Raw genomic sequence first — 20,650 nt, 5'->3', positions numbered from 1 at the left:
TTAAACGTTTACTCTGTTCCGAAAAAAATGTTTATTAAACAACTGTCTAACGATATTAACCACACATTTTTGTACTTCTGAAAGGATTTGTTGAGTCTATTCCTCAAACATTAACGTTCTTACTGTGGCACAGAATCGACTGCGCTGGAATTCTCAAGCTGCGTAACTCAGACATCGAGCTCCGGAAGGGCGAGACAGACATCGGACGGAAGAACACGCGTGTGAGGATGGTGTTCCGTGTCCACATCAACCAACCGAATGGCAGGATGGTGTCCTTACAGGTGGCATCTAACCCCATTGAGTGCTGTGAGTCATGCCACTAAATTTTCTTTTTTTTTTCTTTTATCCAATGCGACTAACATTGCAATCAATGTGTATTTTTTCTTTTATCAGTTAAAGGGATAGTTTACCCCCAAAAAAAAAAAACAATTTCATTTACTGGTTACATTGTCAGTAACCAAACAGTTGATGGGACACATTGACTTCCACAATACTTTTTTTTTCTATACAATGGAAGTCAATTGGTCCCAACCACTGAATCAATAAATCAAAGACCGATTTTGCTTATTATATAAATTAGACGTTAGAAATTAGATTTCTGAATGTTTTAGAAAGTACAGAATGAACTACTATAGTGTAAATAGTTTGCAGTGTTCATGTAACCATTCCATATACAGTTATTATATCATGTCAATCATATCATATATCTTATCATAATATATACATTACAATTCAAAATATTAGAGTCAATCTTTTTTTTTAAAGAAATGAATATTTTTATTTAGCAAAGATACATATAATTGATCAAAACTGACAGTAAAGAGATTTATAATATTATGAGAGATTTATATTTAAAAAGAAATGCTATTCTTTTTAACTTTCTGTTCATCAAAGAATCTTGGTGGTGGGGGTGAATGATCACAGTGTCCACACAAATATTAAGCAGCACAACTGTTTTCAACACCGATAATAATGTTTCTTGACCAAATCAACTTATTCAATGAAGGATACAGAGAATCCAATTTCTGAAGGATCATGTGACACTGATGACTGGAGTAATTGATGCTAAAAATTCTGCTTTGCCATCACAAGAATAAATTCAAGTTTCACAATATTATTGTCTGTACTGTGTTTTTGATCAAATTAATGCAACCTTGTTGAGCATGTGATATTTGTGTTTTATAGTTATACTGAGATTTAGCTCTTTACCCTACCGTTGTAGAAAGTACAGCTGTTAATATGTAGAGTTTTGAATGGTTTTGCACATTTACATCTCTTTCCTCACTTTCTTTCTGTCTCTTTGTCCTTCTTGCAGCCCAGCGCTCGGCACAGGAGCTGCCCCTCGTGGATAAACAGAGCATGGAAAGCTGTGCCGCCTCAGGGGGGGAACAGATGCTTCTCAGCGGGCACAACTTCCAGCCCGACTCCAAGGTGGTGTTTGTGGAGAGAGCACAAGGTAGGGAACACCCTTGGAGGTGTGTGTGTGTGTGTGTGTGTGTGTGTGTGTGTGTGTGTGTGTGTGTGTGTGTGTGTGTGTGTGTGTGTGTGTGTGTGTGTGTGTGTGTGTGTGTGTGTGTGTGTGTGTGTGTGTGTGTGTGTGTGTGTGTGTGTGTGTGTGTGTGTGTGTGTGTGTGTGTGTGTGAGCGAGCAATTGGAATTGTTTTGAAGTGGCCTCTCTGTTGGGAGGTTTCTGAAGATAAAGCTGTAGGGACACAGGCTGAATCCCAATTCGCATACTTCCCATATGTACAAAATACGTAAGGTGCTGACGATTTTAAATAACATTTTAAGTATGATGTAAACCTGTACATGAGCATTGGTTTATAATTAGGCCCACAAGGAGTCAAAGTATATATCCCACCCCTTGCATGTTATTGAAACATTTTTGCTTATTGATTATGCTTTTAGTTACCAATGCATGTCTAGTACATTTAATTCCATTTAACACATCACATTTGACCATATATAAATTCATTTAGCAGATTTCCCCCCTAAAAATAAAAACTGATTCTGTCTGGGCCTGGTTTATATAGGTTTTATTAATATTATTATTAAGATATTATTTTTCGATCCATTGCAAACCAATCCTCTTGCATAGTATGGGATCTGGACAATATTAGGCCAAAAAGCATGTGTGGATGCCATATGGCCACATTTGGCATGCTGTTTTCAACTCACCATGATTCGGGATGGATGCTAATCTTGCATACTGTATAGGACGGACAGTAAGCAAACTGTGTGGAATGAGGCACTAGGTAACTACATTTAAAGTTTCACTGTCATTTCACTCATTTCTAGGCCAATTGCAACACAAAACCAAATAGCAAAAACTTCCCAATTTTCCAAACACTCTCCTGTCTTCCATTGTTTGGTTGAACACTTAATCCTGTCCCAAAATTATCCCATCTATCTATCTATCTATCTATCTATCTATCTATCTATCTATCTATCTATCTATCTATCTATCTATCTATCTATCTATCTATCTATCTATCTATCTATCTATCTATCTATCTATCTATCTATCTATCTATCTATCTATCTATCTATCTATCTATCTATCTATCTATCTATCTATCTATACATACATATAAATTAGTGACTATTAGAATACAGTCAGATTCAAAAATCATTCTACAACTATAACACATTTCAGCAGCTTCATTTCATTTTAATGTTCCCCTCTTCACAGGTAAAACAATGAGGCCATTTCCTTCAGCTTTGTGTTACGGATCGCCAAATATCCAGAGTGTTTTCTAAAACCTGTTTGCCATTGATTGGATGATCACTAAATCCCCTCCCAATTTTGTGATTCTCTGCTCAAACAAACACATTTCAATTATTTTGATGCCACTAATGGTGCAGAAATCAGTTCCAGTCCATAGTCCAGTTGAAGTAAAAGGATCCAAAATGAATATCTGCCTGCCTGGGCTTGATGCAGTAGTTTATCTCTATGTTATAGTCATGGGGGTCAATGTTTACTCATAAGAGCTTTTATCCTGTGAAGGGCCCCTAGCCCCTAGCTGTAGTAATAGTTCAGTAGTGTGTATGTATGTGGTTGCTTTCTCCAGATAGAAAAACCCTCCTACCACTCTCTCTATCCCTCCTTCTTCCCCGTCAAAATATCGCTCCCTATGCCAGAGTGCCACATGTGGAGCAAATTAATGCGCTGTATTTTTAACCCAACAGATTTACATTTCCAGAACTTTCCATTGCCTGTGCTGCCCAGGAATGGAGCCCAAATAGAGAGAGTGTGCAGTCTGGGCTGTCCCTTGTGTCTGGGCGTTTGTTTTGATTTTTTTGTCCGTCTTTATTCAGATCTCTCTCTCTCTCTCTCTCTCTCTCTCTCTCTCTCTCTCTCTCTCTCTCTCTCTCTCTCTCTCTCTCTCTCTCTCTCTCTCTTTCTCTCTCTCTCTTTTTCCATATGGAAAATAGAAGCAGTAGCCCTTGACTGTTGATACCTGAGATTTACAAACAGTCATTTCCTTGATGAGTGTGTCAAAAATAAAATAAAAAATGAAAAAAAAAGAGAGGAGGTGCAGACAAGGCCAAGGCCGGGTAATGTAAACACTCTGGATATTTGGCGATCCGTAACACAAAGCTGAAGGAAATGGCCTCATTGTTTTACCTGTGAAGAGGGGAACTGAAATTAAATGAAGCTGCTGAAATGTGTGATAGTTGTAGAATGATATTTAACCTCTCTGTATTCTAATAACCACTCATTTATATGTATTTATTCTTATATAATTTTATATAATAGATAGATGGATGGATAAAGGTTGTTGGGGATTTACTAATGAATGAACATTTGTTTAAGTTACAGCATCAATAACATGCTGTCAAACCCAGAGACATTTTTGGTTTGTGCACATATTTGCGTAGGTGTTTGTGTAAAAGAGAGAGTGAGATAGGAGGGCATGTGTGTGCTTGCCGACAGAAGGGTGTGTGCTCTTGTTTTTGAGAGAAGGGTTTCCCCGTGTCTGGCATCCGCTGTGGATTCTTGGGCACTCCTCAAATGGAAACACCCCTGAGCCAGCCCACCATTGGCATCAACAGCCAACAATCTACCTACCTATCTCTCTATCTCTCTCTCTCTCTCTCTCTCTCTCTCTCTCTCTCTCTCTCTCTCTCTCGCTCTCTCTCGCTCTCTCTCTCGCTCGCTCGCTCTCGCTCTCTGTCCAGTTTGCTTAAAGTCAAATCTTTTCCATTATCATTTTTCATTAGCTCGGTCAAAAGCTCCTGCCACATTGCCTTATAATGTATTCCCCTGTATTTGCATTTACCATCATCTATAAAACTTTGGCTTCTTTAAAACTGGGGAACATTACGTTTTTAGGAAGGGAAAGAGGCGGTTCAGCTTTTTAAATAGGATTTCTTCATGTGTTAAAACATATTAGATTCAAATTAGTTGTGGTATCATTATTTTTAAAGGAATAGTTCACCCTTTAAATTCTATTATTTACTTACCCCCATATTTGTCCCTACCTGTGTTTTTCAAAGGGACATTTCTTAAGAAAATATATAATGCATTTGTATGAGGATCCAAAATGAAATATAAACCATTGGAATGGTGCAACTTGTGTAATATATTTAAAGTCTTTTGAAGCCATACAATGGTGATTGTGTGAGGAACGGAACAAAATGTAGAAGAGTGGCCAAGATATACTATTAGGATTTACATGTTCCATGGAAGAAAGAAAGTCATACTTGTTTGGAACGACATGAGGGTGTATAAATGATGACAGAATTTTAAGTTTAGGGTGGACAGTTCCTTTAAAGCATATTAGACTAATATTTTTGTTGATTAACATCATAACTGTCAATGAAAAGGTGTTGAAATTAATCTGCGGTCTCTAGCGCTGTGCAGTCTGTCTCTGTGGGTTCAATCTCGAAGGAAAGTGTTGTTTTTGTTATGAGTAAAGAGGGGGCTCCCACAACGTGACTCATACACAGGGAATCCCTCTGTCTCTCTCTCCCTCTTTCTGACCATTGCTTCCTCTCAGCTGCAACGTGACTTGGGACTCTTTTCCCATCTGTGCTTGGAGCGTATTTTAAATGGAAAGTCATAGACAGTATAACTAATATGCAAAAGGAGAGGAAAAATAGTGAGACTGAGAGAAAGAAAGAAGTTAAGGGATTTATTTATTTTTTTAAACTGATTGTAAATACAGTATTGAAGAAGTATAAGAGTAGAGAAGAGTAGAAATTTGGGATTTATTTAATTTGATTAATGCAGTTTGAAGAGAATTTTAAGAATTTTAAGGAAAGCTATGGGGTTTTCAGGATGTTCTTCTTTAACTGCTTGGCAGTTGCTAGATTGCTTGCAGGGAGTTATGGGTGGTTGCAAGGGCATTGCTGAAACTGTAGACAGACAGATAGAAAGGTAGGTGGATGATGGATGGGTAGGTAGACAGGTAGGCAGATTAGATGGATGGATGGATGGATTGGTTGGTAGGTAGGTAAATTAGATTAGATACATTTCTAGGGCGTTGCTAGGTAGCTGCTAAAGTGTTCTAAGTGCTTGGCACGTGGTTACTAAGGTGTTCCAGCTGGTTGCCAGGGCATGATAAATAAATCAAACCAGTAAAATAAAAGGCCATAGAATAGAATAATATTTCACGATTAATGAAGTCTTAGCTGGTGTGTTGTGAGCGCACTGGCGCCGCTGTACTGTGGCTGCCGTCGCATCATCCAAGTGGGTGCTGCACACTGGTGGCGGTTGAGGAGAGATCCGGACATGATTGTAAATCACTTTGGGTGTACAGTAGTACATATGAAAGCGCTATATAAATTCCTCATTCTATTCTATTCTTTAATGCAGTAGCTGCTCAGCTCCTGATCTCTCGTCATTTAAGACTTCAGTGCATAAGTGTACTGAAGTCTCTTTGTATAAATGTGTCTGCTGAAATGATCTGGGCACCATCCACATCAGAGTCATCCGTGATTAATGTGTATGTTACTAATTTGAGTTCACTGTCTAGTCTAGACATAATCAGACTAATGAAGAGAAGTCTTCATTTTGGCACAGGCTGATGACTAAAGATAAGACATCTTCTTTTCTTTTTCTGTAGACGTGGACAGAGAGAAAGAGTGAGAGAGAAGAGAGTGAGAGAGAAGAATTTCTTAACTTTAAAGTTCTTTAAGTTGGCATCCTTAGATACATATCAGGTTAATAGTGTTGGAGAGCTCACGGTGTCAGTGGTGGAGCAGCATGTTGACTTTGTATGCAAATTCGTAACAACAGAACTTAATGATGTTTTTTATATCTTTATTTGAGACCGGCCAGGGATGTGATCTTATGGTGATTCCTCTTCAAATCGATTTTTTTTCCATTGACTGGAAAAGGGCTATGTGTTTGTGTATGAGTGTTTGGCCCTAATGTGTTACAGTTAGTGTGTGTGTGTGTGTGTGTGTGTGTGTGTGTGTGTGTGTGTGTGTGTGTGTGTGTGTGTGTGTGTGTGTGTGTGTGTGTGTGTGTGTGTGTGTGTGTTACGGAACAGTGGGGATTCCTAACAGAAGGGAAAATAGAGTGCAAAAAAAAGAGAGAAAGAAAGAGGCAGACACAAAGAAACTCCCTCATGAGAGAGGAGCGTTTTCACATCTGGACTCACTGGACTTCACTGCCTGCTCAGCTGCAAAACCACTTAAAATTCTTTTTCCACTCTTTCTTTGTGCATTGGTGTGTGAGTGCATATGATAATGTATTCAGAGGTTGCATGGTCACATGCCAATGCTTTGACCTGGTGCTGCTTATTCTTACCCATTAGATTAAGTTATCCAGGTATAGACCTGTGTGTTTGTATGAGTCAGTCTACATTAGATCAGTTATTTGAGGTAGATCAGTCTGCACTCACGGGCGGTTCCAGACAGCTCAGGTCAATATTGTTATCAGCTTTTGTCCATAGAAACCTCTTATACCAAATAATTGGTGTTCAATCAAACAGGCAGATGGTAGTTTATATACATTCTAAATGCATCACCCAATTTTGTATGTTGCACAAGTGAACTAATTTGAATTATTGGTCTAGACTCAAGAGTTGGTTCCCAGTAACTCCAGATTTCCACTAAATGCGACAAAAGAATTAAAATTTGCGACACTCTTTTAAAATCCACTTGCGGAATCTTTCTTTGTGTCCATCTGTTTTATCAAATATCTTGTGCGGTGCATGTAACAGTCTGAGAAGTGACGTACTGTAATCTGATAACTGAGACCATTGGTCGGGTCTCCTGGCTCAGTGTGAATTAGCCTTAACTCACTCATAAGTTAGTGATTTGAATTAGCTTCACTATGTCAGTGAATTGTTCACAGCTCACCACTTCTGACTAACCACTGACTCCCTCACTGAACCATATTTACTGCAAGAATCCATTTGCCATTTATGGCCTAAAAATGTAATTTGTAGAAAAGATACTATGATAATTAACTCAACTAACTGTTGTTTTTAACTAATCTTTTCACTCAAAAGGGCTTTTCACCCTGCGCTTTTTTTATGTGCTTAACTTCGGGTTATCATTGTTCACAACTCACCACTTCTGACTTACAACTGACTCCCTCACTGAACCGTGAGTCATTTTTACTGCAAAAATCCGTGATTTTGATTGAAACTGTTGAAGCAATGATTCAATGACTAATTTTTTTATGTGCTTAACTTCGGGTTTTCATTGTTCTATACCCTGCATTTAACCCTGGCTACAGGAACATTTCACACTTGTAATTTAGAAGCGGGGTTAGCACCGCTTTTTACCTGTGGTTATGAAACCCTACTCCGGGGCAGGGTTAGCACCGTTCTTGCGGTGTTAACCACGCATTGCAGTGCCAAACTTGTACAATGTTAAAACGATGTGATGTTAGAATGTTACGAATAGATGCTTAGCAATGGACAACCAATAGCGTGCCTCATATTCACGTGCTTTGGACAGTCATGAAAACACTGCACGTTGTATAAACAGTAGCTTCAGCAATGGAAAAATGTCAAGCGGTGTCAGAAAACATGACAATTGTAATGAAGAAGAGACTGTTTCATTCTTACCTTTATATTCGGAAAAGTCCATTCAGTGTAAGCTTGATAGTACAGTCGGCAATATATAAAATCAGGATCCGCAATGTTAGAGCCTTTGTCTAAACATTTGGTGCAGTGTTCGTCCTATCAGTGACACTGACACTGATAGGCAAATAAGGAGGGTTTAACCCTGAGTATAGGAATATACTGTGAGAAACAACAGCTTATGACTACCCAGGATTAATTGTCAACATTGGTTAAATTATGAGCAAAGTGAAACGTGAATCAAGGTAACCTTGGAATTTGTTCATCCGGGGTTACCAATGAGCTAGGGTTAAATATTTAAAGTGTGAAAAGCCCTAAAGTATTTTCAATTTGTATTTTATCAATTGCCATCATATGGCCTACATATGGCCTACATAACTAATTTTCAAACTATTTGGTACTAACGGGTGTATAATCACGTTTGTGTACTGTAACTTAAACCATCATAGGCCCTGTCCCAAATGGCACAATTCACTTTGTGGTCGATATGTGCCCTCGATACGCACTTTGGTCGAGCCCCCACTGAAGCTAGCTCCGCAGCAGACTTCTTTCCAACATTCAAAACTACTTTACATCACGAAAGTGCGCACTCGTAGGAAGTGTTTTGGGTGCCATTTGGGACAGGGCCATATTCATAGTATCTTTATCAAAGTGCACAGATTTCTTTTTTTAAAGAAATTCTGTCATTTGTTGTAACAAGTTTTGATTTAACATTATCCACCTGGCAAAAATCGAAGGAGTTTTTCAAATCCCTAACCTTCCATATTAGCAACTGTAATAGTGCTGCTTGCCTTCACAAACATCACTAATAATGTTAGTTGCAATTCGTTTCTATGGGTCTTCTGTGTGAGATGAGTTTGTTCTGGATAAGCTTCGTGAATGAAAATCTCATGTGGGTGTCCGCCTTTCACACTTCAGAACAATAACCTCCGTGTGAAGGAGCCTTGAGGTTTGGCTCGTCCTCAACAACCCTCAGCAACAATGGCGCACTCTCACAAACAAACCAATCGTGGTCGCAAGCCTCAGGGAATCCCTGCATTGTCTCCTCATTAAGGAGCAACAAAAAAAATTATATTATACATTTATAAAGAGACCATCCACAACAATGGCCTGGCAGAATTTGATGTATTTTATTGTTTTTCATTTAAACGCAATGAAAATGAATATTTTTCAAGCACATTTAGCATTTTAACGTGGCATTGAAGAGCAGTGCTACTCGCCTGAAGACTCCACAGCTGCTGTTCATTAGCACGTTCTGGAAAACTGGCTCGCTTGAGCATCTGCAATTAGGGTCATCCCAGCCTGAGCTCCCCTTTCTCTCTCGTGCCATACGCTGATCCCTTTTGCCCAGAGGAGGAGGGGTCGCTGCAGGAGGACAAGGGAGTCTATTCACAACGCTGTGGCGAGCAGGTCTGCATTGCCGCATCTGTATGTGTTTACAGTACAACAGTCTGAGGGAGGCTTTTGGACGTGCACTACCACCACCCAGCTCCCTGACTGCCTACTACCCCAACCGCCTGGGGCACTAAGATTTCTTTTTTGTGGCTCTCCCTTATCAACAACACAACAGGGCTTTTGATTCTGAACTGGGCTTAGAGGGGAGTTTGACAAGTGCAAGCTGATCCAGAAACTTGGCTCCGGAAGTTAGGTTTTGTGTAGTATTCGGCCCTTTTAGAGGTATTTGCTAAGACCTAATTCTTAAAGGGATAGTTCACCTAAAAATCATGGTTTGCTCGCCCTCATGTCGTTCCAAACCTATATGACTGACTTTCTTCTGTGGAACATAAAAGAAGATAGTTCATACTTTGAAAAGTCCAGTGGTTTCCAGTGCTGTTTTGGACTCTTCTAAAGTTATAATATCTATAAAGAAAGTCATACAGGTTTGGAACGACATGAGGGTAAATAAATGATGACACAATTGTCATGTTTGTGTGAACTTTCCCTTTAAGTATTAAACTTCGATGTGAAGACCATTGTGAATCCTGCGGGTTTCTAAGCAATCAGACTTTTTTCACCTGGTTATTTCTATAGACAAAATTGTTTTGATTTTAAGGCCATATCTAGTGACCAGAATATCATAGAGACTTGGGATGGGCTTTTTCTGACTTTGATCAGTAATCAACCACTCAAGCAACCTTGCTGAAAACCACATTAGCGATTGCATAGCAACACTGTGGCAAGCCTCTGTTAAATCTTAGCGCATACAAAGTTTTATACTTACTAATACCACATGTACATCTTGTTAAAGTTTGGTATTTGAAATTTGTCAGGTTGACCTTGGCTCTTAAATAAAGTAGTTCAGGATTTTTATTAGTAATGGTCTTGTATGCTTCTCTCTGAGAAAGTAGTCTGATAAGGCTCAGTCTTATAGGCAAGAGGATTTTCTGAGCACCTCATCAATATGAAGTACACTGTGTTCTCATCAGTTCTTCTCATGTAGCTCAATCATATTGGAGATGAGAGTTCCTATGACCACAGGCTCCACAGTCCTGCACTATTACTTAAGGACTTCCCACTGGAGGAAAGGCTCTGAGAAAAGGTTTCACCTCTGCAGAGAGGAGGAGAGTAAGAGAAATCACAAAATGGACCTTTCCCAAATGGCACACTTCATATGCACATACTTTCTTGTGGATTTACAGTGGCCTCCGCTTGATCATGAAGTCCAAGAGACTGTAGGGTGTCCCATTTGCGGCTGATATGTGCTCTCGATGCACACTTTTGTCATTGAAGCAAGCTCCGCAGCAGCCTTCTTCCTAACAGTCAAAGCGGCTTTGCGTCATGAAAGTGCGGTCTCGTAGGAAGACCTCGAGTGTTTAGGGTGCCATTTGGGACAGGGCCAATAAAGAGAGATTTAGAAAATTGAAATGAATGAATCAGTTGATTAAAGTATTTCTTTAGTTAATCAGATATTTCACATCATGCCGAAAATTGTGCAAATATAATGCATGCTATATATTGTATGCAAAAAATGCAGAATAATTATGCAAAAAATATTACATCATAAAAATAAACTGAATGTTAAAATTTTATTTTTTAATTCATATATAAAATTATAAATAATTCTAAATATTATTTAGTATTGTTTTTTTTATAATAAAAGTATTAATATTGTAATATCATTATAATTGTTTGTACAGATTTTTAAAAAATACTGTTGCTTTTTAGACAATTTCTTGCATACAGTATCTAGCACAAATTGTATAAACTTTATTTTGTACATAAATATTTTTCCAAAATGGTTGTTTCTTGCAGACCACCAAAAGAACTGAGGTTGAGATGAAAGTCTAGAGTAGAGATCTGAAAAAAAATTACAGTATGACATTATGCTGATGGTGTACCGCAGATCTCCATAATTCGGGGCCCCATCCAAGTGGTGATGTCATATACAAGAGTTTGTATTAGGGGTGAAATAGTATCACTGATGGAGACAGACAGTAATTTTGGTCAATTTGGCTCTCTCGAGTAATTTTCTGTTTATTTTTTTGGAAACAATTTCAGTTCATCTTTCTTATTTTGTCATTTCTTACAAGTAGTGTATATGTCATTGAGAAAAATGGAATCATAAAGTCTGTGTGAACTGTATATGTGCCACTTTCATGTGGAGTAAAATCGCTGTAGATAGATGAATTTAACCATAATATAGTTGGTAACTTCATGAAACTGATCTGAAAAAGAGAAAGAGCAAACGAGAAAGAGAAGGAGACAGTGGCAATGGAGGTTCCCTCTAGCATCGTATTACCTTCCAGCGGTAATGACAGACCGTTCCACCACATCACAGACCACAGCGCGACTAGCCAGGGATGCCCTCACTGTCTGCCCACGAAAACTAGACCCCACTGTTTAAGCTTTCATTTAAAATGCAATGAAAATAGTCTCAGCATTCCATCTTTAAAGTCTGAATAATATGTCTGGAATAGTTTGAGAATCTCCAATGGAAAATTTCCCCCGATGCCAGATTCATCGCAATCAGACGTTAATACAGTATTGTTAGCGCTCCTCTAAATCTGACGCTGGATTACCCATTCATTGCATATGCTGTTGAGTAACGTTATGAGAACTTGACAAGTCATTTGTCTTAAAATTCGACAAGCAATTTGCCTGACTTGAAGCCTGAGACCTCTTATAAATATTTCACCGAGGTGAGAACAATACATTTGATCTTTCTCAGTGGTATAAATAAAGCACTCAATGTCTAGGAATACAGTCTTCAGGGTCTCCTGGAGCATACTTGTCATAGAAAATTATCATGGAAAACCAATACAGTCTTTTCCACCGCGTTCTGTTTAAACCCATGAGCATCATCAATGTGAAATCTATGAAAGCAATATGCAATTATGTAAAAATATGACTGCAGACAAGCCAATGGAAAGTTTAAAAAGATGTGTTGTCTATTGTTCTAGATAATATTAGAGGAATTTCCTTTCTTCTGCTTTCGTTCTTTACTTTTAATCTTTCTTAGACACAATGATGCTTTGTTTTCGTGTGTGCGTCTGTGGTTTGCCCTAGCGGCTCGCTGCTGTGACCAAACTACCCTGCGGTTTTCTCCTGTTTTTACGGTCTAAGTAAAAACGTTTTTTCAGTGATGTCTTAACTAAAAATAGCAAACGAGACCTTAATATGTCTTTTGTTCCCAAACGTTTGTGTGGGAAAGCCTGTTTGCATCAAAAAGCCGGAGGCTGAAAATAGTTAAATAAAACTTTTTATAATGAGGGGAGATTGGAGATTGAGAGAAAGGACAGATGATAGTCTGTGACGCGTAAGTGCGCCTCATGCTCTTTAGCCAAACAGCCGCTGCTCATTATCTGAAGCAGAGTTTACCAGGCCTTTTATTGGACCCTTCAGACACTATTTGTCATGAGTTGCGAGATTCCACAAGGGGCTGATGTAAGCGACTGGTCCCTCCATAGCAAAAGCACGTCACACACACACACACTTCTTGGCTATGGTAAGATCATTAGGATTGCATCAGCCCCCCATCTGCCCGAGCGGGTCAGAGGCAGACAGGACATGATGTAATCTCAAGGCTGACTGCAGTATAGCGATTGCTCTCGAAAGACTTTTGGGATTTCTGTCTCTTTTATGTTGTACTGATGTTGTCTACGGCAGCGGGTCTCAACTGGTCTTGCCTCAGGACCCAGATGTCCAGTGGTGACTCAACACAGTACCAAAATCATATTTTCTTTCATAAGCAGAAAAAAAAACTATACGTTAACACTTTACTTAATGCCTTTATATATAATACATTGTAAAAGTATTCATAGTGTGTTATAAATGCATTATATCCTTTTAAAAATAATTGTAACCAAAGTTAAAGGGCCATATCTGAAATTGGTGGGTTGTCCTGTGTTTTAATGTATTACACTTTATAAAAGTGTGTTCAGGGAACAGATAAGTCATATAATGTATTATAACTGTGGTTACACTTATTCATCAGAACATACAAGGCATTATACGACACATTACAAACTAGCATAGGCCGAATTAATGAATTACAAATGCTTTTATAATGCATTATGTATAAAAACTTTAAGTTAAGTGTTAGCAAATATGTTGTGAGAGACTGAATCGGAAAACTATGGGGAAAATATTCTGTTTGTATTAGCCATATTACATATTGACATTTTAAGTGACACTGCTTTGCACCAAAAATTCCCCAAAACACCAAATACATTTAATATAAGCTCTTTTTCATCCCTCTAAAATCTATTTATTTATCTATACTAACTATGCATCGTTATATGGTTCATTTATTATTTATTATAACATACAACCATATGTGTGTGGAAAAAGTTCAATTCAATCATCTACTGTAACTGGTGATAAAATCTCATTTTTGCTATGGACAGACTTCCATCACAGTGTGATAATATGTGGATTTTAATATCAAAATGTATCTTCTATTCTGAATTGAAGCTCACTCTGTTGTGTATTCCTTCACATATTTGAGGTGAATGTAAATAATATGCTATACATTTCAGCTCTTTTTTATTTATTTTTTACAGATGGCCATCACATTTGGGAAATGGAGGCCAAAGTCAACAGAGAATCCTTTAAATCTGTAAGTCTTTCATTTTCTTGTGACTTTTTACTTTTTTACACTGAAATCTTGAGAATTTTATGAATAAAACTATACAACTGTATAAATTATTATAAAACAAAAATAGTTTAAAACTAAGAAATGTTTGTTGTATTGTTGTGTTTGAGGTAAACGGGTTGTTTTTTGTGTGTAAAGCGGATATAATGTATGTGTGGAGCCCTACTCTTCTCTCGGGAAGGAAACACACACAACACTCGCACACGCAAACCTGCTCCTTGTTTTCTCTATGGAAGATTCTTTCTGTGAGAGCTCAGGGACCACAGTTTAGACTCTGGGATTAGACTGTGTTTGTGTGTGAACACTGCACCTGCTCCCCTCACCACACACACTTGTTAGGTAGCACATGTCTGTCCATAGAGCTCAGACTTTTTGAATAAAACCCAGTCTAAAGGTCTTAACTGTCAGTATTGGCCAGATAAGAAACATAGACAAGCTCTGGAATGTGACAGAATGTTTTAATCAAAGCATTAAAGGGAAAACGCACCAGCTATTTACAATTTTATTTGTAGATTCTCGTAAAGAGAATGTATAATTGTGTAGCGACTCTTTAATTGCTTCTCGGCAGAACTTATAAGTGCGATTTTGGGTCCCGCTATCAAAGAAATGAGCTAGCTAAAATTCCTTAATTTATGGCCAAATTTTAGTAGCTTCTGTCTGAGCTCATGTGTTCATAATAAAATGAAGAGAGCACTATGGCTGTCATATTTTTTTTTAGGATGAATTGATGTTTGTTTCTTCCCTTCCGGAGCCAAAAGCTCCCTGAAAGCTAGCCTTTGTCTGGTGTCTCTTGGTTCATAACTTTATGAGAGCCTCCACGCCTGGTTTCAATGCTTAGCGAGTGAATGGGGACCATCTGTTTGAATGGAGCGTTAATGTATTAGACCATTTTTTTTTTTTTTTACAAGGACGCCTTTGATTTCTTCCCCTCCCTGCCCGGCTATGTGTGTATATGTATATTTATTTAATGTGAACCATTTTCTCACACAGTCTAAACCACATGGCTCTTTTATTTTGCTATGCTGTCTTGTGTCAGTTTTTGGAGCGGTTTTTGGGTTGGTTTGTCTTTTCACAAAGCAAGATTTTCTTTAATGTTACATTAACTTTTCATATAAACAACACCAACATTTGAAATAGTTTCTAGAATTTGGTATTTGTAAATAAGGGGCGGCACTTGACTTTATGTGATGCGCTAATAAAAGTGGGTCTTTACCTTTAAATAACAAACACGTAGATGTGACATATATAACAATTATACAAGCTCCAGAAAATGAATAACGGAAAATGACATTAAGTTGTTCATGACATTAACACTGAATAATAACACTGTATGTTCAATAAGGTCAGCCAAATAACTATAGTGGCAATCGAAAGTTTGAGGTTGGTAAGATTTTTAATGTTTTTGAAGGAAGTCACCAAGTATACTCACCAAGGCTGCATTTATTTGACAAAAATACTGTAATACCAATAACTATTATAACAATAACGAAAAACTAGTATAGTTAATATATAACTATAATACTATACTATTATTATATATATTAACGGTTTTATATTTTTATATATTTTAAAACATAATTTATTCCTGTGATGGCAAAGCTGAATTTTCAGCATCATTACTCCAGTATTCAGTGTCACATGATACTTCATAAGTCATTCTAATTTAAATATTTAAAAAAAAAAAAACGTACCGACCCAAAACTTTTGATCACTAGTGTGTGGTTTTTTTTATTTCGTTTTTTTTTTTTAGCATGATTTAAGCTAAAGAAAGAAAATGTATGATACCATTATGAGATTTTATTAGCATTTTGAAATCTTGACAAACAGTTTTAGAGATTTTCTCAATGACTTTTACCTTCATAGAAAATTACTCCTTGGGGGCGTAACCAAGATTAGGCCGCCAAATGACCTAAATTGCCTTAACATTTTTCACTGAATATTTTTCACTCAGAAATACCTTGCATTGCAAAAGTAAAATGGGTTGCCAATGACAGATAGATAGATAAATGGGTGTGTTGTTGGTGTTTTAACACTTTTAAGTACATTTTTACTGAAGTAAATCTGAATTTTTACAAAGTAGAGTTGGAGTTCGCTGCAGGCCAAGGGTCCCGAGCACAGCTGCAGATCAGACTAATAGATGAAATTCCCTCAAACACATTGTGCTTGGTCTGGCATTGCTCTGCGGCTAAGGCGATGTGCTAATATAAATAGTCTGGGAGCTCACCTGCACATGGTTCTAAAACCTGCAAGAAGACTGATGACTTCCTCTCTGGCTACTGTACAGAACTACCATCAATTTACTTTTCAGCCACACAGGGTTCATCTCAGGGTGGAGGAAAAGAGGTTGGGGGAGATAGACAGTTTGACACTCCCAGCACCTTTCTCATACTGTAGTTATAATCGCAGACGGCTCAGTGGTCAAAAGTTCAGTGGTGTCTGGAGACAGAGAGGGGAGACGCGCAAATAAACTGTCTGGACGGAGTCCCCGGACACTCTCTCATTCAGGGTGAGAAGCGCAAAAATAACACTGTCTGCTGCATGCAGTTGGGTTCGCCTGAACCTCATCTGCCTCGAGTTCCGAAAGCCACAATCGCTGGATGCGTGTGCGGCTGTTGGACGCTGCACATGGTGTGAGGTTGAATAACGGAGAAGGTGCTGTTAAGGTTTTTGGTATCTAGAAACACTTTGTTTTTTCATTAAAATGTCTGATGAAACTATTCCAACTGATTGTAGGTGGTGTTAAAATACTTTATTTTTTCCCCTGCTTAATATTCAAGAGAAGTAGAAGCAACCCAGACAGTGGCTTTGTAGCATTATAAACAAGTTTTTTATTCTATTTGATTTTTTTAGCATCAATCCCAGCCCGACACTGCAACATCAGCTGACTGAAATCATGTTCATATATTGCATTTCAGGTGGCTTTGCTTGTGGAAGTCCCATCATATCGGAACCAAAGAATATCCAACCCAGTTCAAGTGAATTTCTACGTGTGCAATGGCAAACGGAAGAGAAGCCAGTACCAGCGTTTCACATTCCTGCCCACAAACGGTAAAAAAAATCGCCTCTTTCCCTTTTAATTCATGCACGCTTCTTTTTCCAATCTGTGACTGAATTAATTCAGAAGAAATTCTGAAGCCTTGTTTAGTGGATGGAATTGTGGCTAGTTTTTTCTTTGTTAAAAGCATTTCCATAAAATTTGTTCTTTTCCATACCTGCTCTGGGAGCAGTGGAAGGGCAGTGACAGGGTGGGGTCCAGTATGTGAATGCTATTATTCAAATCCAGACTGGTTGCCAGGTGAAATAAAAAAAATTACTTGACTTCTGAAAGGTCCTAACCACCGCTAATTCCCTCAGGCCCAGTGTGCGTAACCAGTGGGTGGTTCAAAGGCTTGAGTCAGACCCAGCTTGTCCCAGCCCTGTCTCCTGAAGTGTGGGTACTGCAACTGCAGGCCGGCCCACTCACACTGCAGTACTGTCTTTTTTTAGACTGGACGCTCTAACGATGATCCAGGGAATCTGTCCAGGCTATTTTATTAATAACTGTCAGAGGTTTTCAGATCAAAGACCCCTAAAATAATCATTATTTTTACTTTTTTTTTTATTTTAACTATTAGCGCAATTTAACTATTATATTAGTAATACCTTTACTAATTAAGTAAGGTTAAAAACCTTTTTTTAGGGCAGAAGTCCTCAGGCCAAGAACCCCTGAAATAGTTATTTGTATTATTATTATTAAATTGTCCATTATTGTTTTTATTAATTGCACATAGAAGGGCATCTTTTTTTAGATAACTATTATTGATGTGTAGAGTCATATACTTGTACATACAATTTATATTTATGTACCTAAAATGTACTTTATACATTTTATAGTTTTATAGTTTATTGGAACAGTGTTTAATTGTTTTGCAAAAATTGTGATATAATTCTGGATCTTTTGCAAAACTGTTGCAGACTACTGTTTTATATATGTGTGTGTATATATATATATATATATATATATATATATATATATATATATATACACATATACACACATTCACATTATATATATATATATATATTAATATATATATATATATATATATATATATATATATATATCACATTTTAATATATGGCTTATACTAAGTTAAGATAGCACTTTCCATTCTGATTATGATGGAAGATGTAGAGACAATTTATCTCATTCTATTTTAAAGAACAAATTATAATGCTGAGTCTGTGTATTTGATTTTATATTAACACAGAATGACTCATTAGTATCATAAGTCTATAAGCTTCAGTGGTTATTGTTACAAAAATCTGAATCATCTAAGATGGCTTTTGGTGATAACATGAGACAGAGTGACAGATATCTGCCTGCCTGTATAGACATGTGCTAGAAGCCTCATTTCCCCATTCAGAGCTTAAAATAGGTGTCTAGGCTCTATTTTAAAACTGCGGTCGGTCTGGGCGGCACAGAGAGTTCCCCCTTTTCTTTGTATTGTTGACAGAATGCAAACTAAAACTTCAGGGCTTCTGTGGAGGCATGTTTGTGTGAGGGATGTCTCATCGACGAAGAAAAATAAACTGCTGCTGACAGTCTGTTGAGAAATGCAGTCAGAAGTTAAAAGGTGAAAACTGTAACGTCATGTGGATGAAGAGTTTGTCAACAACAGATGAATTCTCCCCAGTAGCTCAACATCTGTTCACCAGAATCATATACACCAAGAAACGGTAGTTTTTAGTTGTAGTTATATTATCAGGATTTTTAATGCTTACAAAGAGAATGATGTTTAGAACAAAAAGACATGGATGACTTCGTGAAATTGCTGAAGTATAGTGGTCTTCCCTGCAGTTATGCATTTCATTTTGAAACAGACAGGCTTACATTTACGTAACAGTCATGATTTGCAGTTTGCTAGTCAGATGAAGATGGTGTTGGGAGAGGGACATTCTCATTCTAGATAGCATCTGATTGGGCAAAAATAGGTTGTCGAATATTTGTGAGCTTTTTTTCCTGAAAGAGAAAGATTAAAATTTTAATATAAATTGAGCAAAAAGTTGGTAAAAGTTAATTTTGTCATAAGCATATAGATGGCTTTAGAAGCTAAACGACGTGATCTGAAAGAATACTACACAGTACTCCATTTTTTCTTTAAAATGTCTTTGAAGGCACCGTTGCTACTTGTGTATATGTTAAAAATGGGCAGCCTCTCTGCTAGTTTGAACTTCATGCACTCAATATCTAGGATCTACTGATCTGTTTCTAATTCAGTCTCAGTCCAATTCTTAGCAATTTGGCTCTCTTAAACCTGAGATCGCATCTTAAAATGAGACACTGAAAAAAATGCTGGATTTTTTGGGGGCAGATGGGGGGGGGGGGGGGTAAATCAGTGGATGCGAAACTACTGTAGCAGTAAAATATTTCATAATGCACGCTTATATGGTATTAGCACTGGGGGCAGATCCAAAAAAAATAGCCTTTTTATTTTCGAAAGCAGCTGGAAGGCTCTTGTGGTGATGATTCATCCCTTTTTTTCCCTCTTTCTTTAAATATTTTCAGTTGGGCGGGAGCGTGTAGCCTCAGACACATAGTCTCATTGATGAGAATGTTTGTTTCGCTGTGGGTATCCTAGCCACAAACCCACTCACTCGTGCTAGCTCGCATAAGTCACATGAACCCGGAACGTGTTTTATTAGTTTTTCTCCTTTTCCCCCGTTTTCTTCATCTGATCTCTCTCTTTGCTCTCTTTTCGCCTTCGCCTCCCCAGTTCCAACCATAAAAACAGAGCCGCGTGACGACTACGACCTCCCCCAGGTATGTGCGCCGCTTCATCCTGTTGGGTTGGCACTGCATCCGAAGCCCTACTACAGCCCCCCGGCGATGACCCCCATGATACCCTCAGAACTAAGGCCCTGTGTAACGGGCTCATTCGCGTCGAGCCCTCAGAGACTTGCAAAGCCCACCTCCCTGTCCTGCTCGTCCTCCCCCAGCACCAGCCCAAAACTGCAGGATCTTTCCCCGCCTCACATCTCCACTAAGTGCTTATCAGTGGGATTGAACTTGGGCTCCCAGTCTCCTACGGTCCCACACGTCTCCACCATCCAGCCCACACCCGGACGCTATCCTCAGTCCATGCTCTACCCAACAGGAAGCGCTGCATCCTCTCCAGGGTCCCATCCTTCCACCCCAATCTCCGCACCAGAACTCCCCTTCACTCCCAGCCTCAGTCTGACCCAATCACAGGCCACTAGTGAGGCCTCTGCGTTAGCGGCTCACATAACCAAAGGACCAGTGAGGAGCGGGTCCTCCCCCCTCCTACAGGTGGAGGAAGACGCCCCCGCAATGCTGGCTGTCAGCATCAAGCAGGAACCACAGGAACTGGATCAAATGTACCTAGATGATGGTAAGTGACAGCGCAATATTCAAGCGAAATTTAGTGACCGTGTGCATCGTAGTCTGGTGATGTAATGCCCAACAGATGTTTCTAATTGCTTGATATTTTTTGCCTGAGTGCTCCCTCAC

At 38.5% G+C, this 20,650-nt stretch overlaps 1 protein-coding gene across 2 annotated transcripts in view; it reads left to right on the top strand.

The window, feature by feature from the left end:
- Positions 1 to 20,650, top strand: part of nfatc1 (nuclear factor of activated T cells 1) — a 46,580-nt gene that overhangs the window by 15,366 nt on the left and 10,564 nt on the right. For both annotated transcript variants that reach the window (XM_077195403.1, XM_077195402.1), the window contains exons 5-9: positions 134 to 306; positions 1,316 to 1,456; positions 14,048 to 14,103; positions 17,055 to 17,187; positions 19,896 to 20,531. In XM_077195403.1, the coding sequence (XP_077051518.1) occupies positions 134 to 306; positions 1,316 to 1,456; positions 14,048 to 14,103; positions 17,055 to 17,187; positions 19,896 to 20,531 (1,139 nt within the window). The remainder of the gene's footprint in view (positions 1 to 133; positions 307 to 1,315; positions 1,457 to 14,047; positions 14,104 to 17,054; positions 17,188 to 19,895; positions 20,532 to 20,650) is intronic.

This window comes from Siphateles boraxobius, unplaced genomic scaffold, assembly GCF_051911475.1.
Source record: "Siphateles boraxobius isolate OS27281-9 unplaced genomic scaffold, OSU_SipBor_1 33, whole genome shotgun sequence".
NCBI lineage: Eukaryota > Metazoa > Chordata > Actinopteri > Cypriniformes > Leuciscidae > Siphateles > Siphateles boraxobius.
Note: the sequence above shows the minus strand (reverse complement) of the source record. Positions and strands in the feature narration are given on the sequence as shown.